Source organism: Austrofundulus limnaeus, unplaced genomic scaffold (genome assembly GCF_001266775.1).
Source record: "Austrofundulus limnaeus strain Quisiro unplaced genomic scaffold, Austrofundulus_limnaeus-1.0 Scaffold461, whole genome shotgun sequence".
Classification (NCBI taxonomy): domain Eukaryota; kingdom Metazoa; phylum Chordata; class Actinopteri; order Cyprinodontiformes; family Rivulidae; genus Austrofundulus; species Austrofundulus limnaeus.
The window spans coordinates 315,404-320,305 of record NW_013952863.1 but is presented as its reverse complement, the minus strand read 5'-3'; the positions used below and the strand labels follow the sequence as shown (position 1 = coordinate 320,305).

At 38.4% G+C, this 4,902-nt stretch overlaps 1 protein-coding gene across 2 annotated transcripts in view; it reads right to left on the bottom strand.

Moving 5' to 3' along the window:
* Nucleotides 1–306: 306 nt before the first annotated feature.
* syn3 (synapsin III) overlaps nucleotides 307–4,902 on the bottom strand; it is a gene marked incomplete in the record, with an annotated part of 109,044 nt that continues 104,448 nt past the window's right edge. For both annotated transcript variants that reach the window (XM_014025199.1, XM_014025200.1), the window contains 1 exon segment: nucleotides 307–4,253. In XM_014025199.1, the coding sequence (XP_013880653.1) occupies nucleotides 4,130–4,253 (124 nt within the window).

Sequence of the window (4,902 nt, the reverse complement as noted above, 5' to 3'; positions counted from 1 at the left end):
AGAGTCGAGTCCATCATGGACCGGGAGCTCCATCTTCATCCTGTTACGATCTGTTTAAGATGAATAAATCAATCAGGACTGCGGGGGGTTTGGCTCCGCCTCCTGTAGATGATTGACAGGAGCTGAATCATAAACAAACATCTGATCTTACAGTTTGTAGATTTATTTCGTTCCTCCTGGAAGATGAGGTGAAGAAAAGGCAGCAGATGAAAGGAAACGYTCCCGCCTCCTTCCAGCTCCTAATCTGACGTCAGATTAAAACCAGCAGAAATGGAGACAAACTTTCTGTGGACGATTAAAAACCAGCAGCTTTAACAAAACTTTATCTTTAATCTCTTTTTTTGTTTGTTTCTTTTTTACAGACAAGATGAGAAAAATTACAGAAACCATGTGGATACTAATAAATTACAGAAACGCATGAAATGCATCTCACTTCTCACGAATAAGCATTTAGATCACATGACCACCTAATTTACACACCTGAGGCACAAACGAAGAGTCGGGTTTCATGCCACGTTTACACTGAAACACACAAACACAAACACGTTTTTCAAAATAAAACTAACTGAAGGCGTTCAGCGAGAACCCGTGCAGGAACTAATGAAGAGTCCGGTTCTGTCAGGAACCAGAACACGGCCGCGCCAGGTGATTTATGACGAGACGAAGGAGGACGCACAAATAAATAAATAAATAATTTAAAAAAAACTGGTCGTTATAAATACAAGACTGAGGCGAAATGTTCCCACAGAAACTTTCAGCCTCGTCTCTTCGACTCGTCTGAGTTTAGTTTTCAGACATTCTAAAAGGCAGAAACAGATTTTGACACGTTTTTATAAAACAAAACAGTTCACAGATTAATACAAGAAGTTTAAATTAAATCATAGATTAGCCTGGGACACGGCTGAAAAATCTATCACAATAAAAGCATTTCATATTTTTGTTTTATGCAGTGATGGGCACAGCTAACAAAAAAAAAATTCGTAATCCGCTAAACAAGAACCGCTACGCTAAGGCTAATCTGCTAAGCATGAGTCTTAGCTCCTCTAAAGCTAATCAGCTAAATAAAAATCTTTGCTTTGCTAATGCTAAWCTGCTAAACAAGAATCGTAGCTCTGCTAATGCGTACCTGCTAGAGAGATAAAAATTTAGTGGAAGCTAATGCTAACCATTCTCTATCTCCTATTTTTAGCTTTTATTGGATAAATTTGAAGATGGGCGGGGCTTATCTGTGGCAAAACAGCCAATCCGAACCAGTTATAGCTCTGTCTGACTTGACTTCCAGTTTACCCCTTTCAGAATAAAAGTATTTCTTTGATCTAGTTTGTATTTTTATAAATATCTTTTGAAGTTATTAAAATAAGAAATACTTTCTCTACCATATTTTAGACGTAGTCAATTTTTTGTATTGATTTGAGTTTTGTTAACTGCTTTATTTCTTTCTGACGCTCTTAGTTTGAAGTTTAGCTGCTAAAGATGCTACATGCTAACATACACGGTGCCTGACTCATCCAGCACTGTTTGTAAGAGGGTATGGTTTTTATTAAATTTAAGATAATCTGCATACAAATAGAAGTTTTACAATTTTAGCGGAGTTAAAATGAGCTAAATCTAATTTAGCAGAAGCTAATCAGTCGGCTAACTGTTCCAAAATTAGCGACAAAGCTAATCTGCTAAATGAGAAACTAGTTCAATCATTAGCGGATTAGCAAAACTGTGCCCACCACTGGTTTTACCCATTTGAAATAAGGACTGCCTACATCTCCCAGAATGCCCAAATAAGATTAAACACATTAAAACGGACTGAGATGAACATTAATTCAGTTCAGTTATCGTCTGATGATAAATCCTGACTCAGTTTTATCTGATATGTTCAAAAACAGTAAGACGAATATCGGCCCACAGTTAGCAGGCCGGATTACCGGGATTATTGTGGCCGCTCCTCGTTCAATTATGGCTTATAATTCTGATTTATTATTTTCAGGTTGACGACAGAACGCTCTGGCATTAATTTGGTCCATTTTGACACAGAATCAATAGAGAAATAAGTGTTATTTTTACGTTCCATCCATACTATAAACTCTGTTTAATGTTTAAATTAAAACAAATAACAGATTTATGACTATTTTTTAAGAATTCTGCCTCATCAGCAGCTGTTTGTTAGAGCAAAACATGTTTTTTAATCATTATCAGTGAGACAAGATTAAAAATCCTTTCAAAATAAAAGTCAAACAGCTTCTTATTTTCAAAGTTGAATCAAAATGGCTTCAAATCATTGTTATTGCAAAAATGGATTTTTTTTATTATTTGCAAGAAAAAGATACTCGTTCACACAAAACGTTTTTACACGACGTCATGCAGGTAAAGTGATGGTCCAGGTTCTTTGAATGTGGGTTCTGCAGAGAGGTTACGAGCAACTAATATCCAACCTGCTGTAGATAACTGTTTGATCGACAAGCTAACGGCTAATCAGAAGCTAAGACCAGAGTGGGTCAAACATTTTAGCGGTTTGGGAGAACATTTAAATATTTACATAATCAGTTTTTAAATGAAATTCTGTGGGAATTTTCAAATTTCAAGAGTCGTTCCTAAAATTTCAGAACAAATCAGTTTTATAAAAAACATTTAAAGCTAAAACTAATACTGCAAAAAATATATAAAACAATCAAACAATAATGAAGTTAATAAAAATACCAGCTAACTGTTTAGGACTTTGTTACATTTCTGCTGGAAGACTACATTTATGGCAGTGTTAAGGATTAGTTTTAAAACAACACAACGGTCTCTGCAGGTGACCCGGCTCAGACTAGCCATTAGCTCGTCAGAAAAGTCCAAGCAGAGCGAAACCAAAGTTGTTTAAAACCTTTTTTATTACGGTCAGTTTCACGTTGTAGGGTTTTTTTTTCTCAGAAATATCTTGATATTCCTGCACGAGGTGACTCCAGGCTGCAAAGGAAGTGCTACAGCTAACTGCTGCTCCTATTTGAGCCATAGATTTTGCCATTTAGACATTAGTTTTTCAGCTTGGTCAGAAATAAACTCACTTTCCCCAAACTGGTCGTTCAAAGAGCTATCTGAAACAGGTAAGATACTGTTTACTTTTCCATAAAACCGCACTTCTAAAGATCTGAACTGCTCTTTATATAAACTGATCTGCCAGAGGGGAAATTATATCCCAGCATGCATTTCTTCATCATAAGCTTCTGTTATTTAATGAAACTTTTCTTTATTTTGCATCAGTTTGCACTAAATTCTGCTGCATAGTCTTCCTCAGCGCCACCCGAAGGTGATCCCGTTTTCAACCCGATGAGTCTGAACCGCGAGCTGAACCTTAAAGAAAGCTGCAAACGAAAATTTAAAACCTGATTCTGATTTCACCTTCCAGGAAACCCGACGGCGCGCTGCGAGATGAAAGGATCCGCTTTCCAGGAAGTTTCCCGAGGCGCTGTAAATAAAACCTGAAAGGCTATAAAAGTGTTGCAGAATGTTTACGACCGCAGGGACGCCACGTTTCCCGCTTTGGACTCCAAATATGGCGTTTGTAAAGCTCCGGAGCAGCAGGAACGATGGAGGACGGCTCAGACTGTAAATCCAGCTGCTGAGAGGAGAGACGAGCGGCGATGGCGTGCGGGTCGGAGCTGGCGGAAGACGGCGGCTGAGAGCCAGTTCAGCTCTTTGCACCTGGTAAAACTCGATGGTTGTGTTCGCTGCGTGACTTCTTATTTCAAAGCACTTTGGTAAAGTCGGGTCACGGCAGACGTTCGCTGGTGGACTGTGAGGAAGGTGGTTCTGGGTGAGAAAACTGCCGTCAGAAAACAAATCTGGAAGCTGAGCGTCAATCAAAAGTATAAAAGTACAGAAACACAAACAGACAGAGGGCAGAAGGAACCGACACCAAGCAGGACGAGTAAGAACATGAGTTATTTATCGTTTAACACCGGAAGGACCAAACCGTCAGGGCGACTTGTGATGACATCACTCTGAATCCTGATTGGCCGTTCCAGTGATAGAGCCGTTATAGATGGAAGAAGGTCCACAAACACAGACACAAAGAGCACGAAACCAAAGCTCAGAAAAGAGGAAAGTCCAGAACAGGTGGAGCTCGTTTCTTTCATCTTTGACCTGATGACCTCTAGTCGGAGAAGAGGCTGGCGAACGACTGCCGGAGGCTGCGGATGGTCTCGGCCTTGGCCTCGTCGTCAGTCAGGCTTCCACGTAACGTCTCCGTGAAGGTGTTGGTCAGGGACTGAGATTTACTGAGCAAACAAACAAACAAAACAAACAAAACAGCAGCTGTTAGAACTAAATTACAAACAGAGTTCCCACATCAGTGTGTAAATGTATGGGGCTACACTGGAGCCATAAAGTTTGTTAAAAAATACAATTTGAAACTTTGAAAAATTCAGGAACAGAATTTTTTTTAAACTAATAAATTTAAAACTGATTCAAAAATGTTCAAAACTACTTGTATCATATAATAAAAAATATGGCATGCTGTTATATAAATAATGATATATGGTATACACTTGTATCATATTTAACAATGTATGGCAGGTTGAGTCAATTTAAAAACAAGGCAGATCACTGTATTATAATTAGCGAAATATGGCAGGCTGTTGTGTCATATGATTAAAGATTTTTTTTGGCATGTTGTATCACATACTCAAAGAAGTATGGCAGGCATTGTGTCATAATTTAAAAATACGACATTCTGCCGTATAACATAATTAACGAGGTCTAGTAGGCAATTATGTCGTATGAATAAAAAATATGGCATGTTGTATCATAACCTTGAAGAAGTATGGCATGCCGCTGTGTCATTAAATAATTATATGGCAGGCTGTGACATAATTAACCAAGTATGGCAGGCCGTTGTGTCATATAATAAAAAAACATGTCATATAT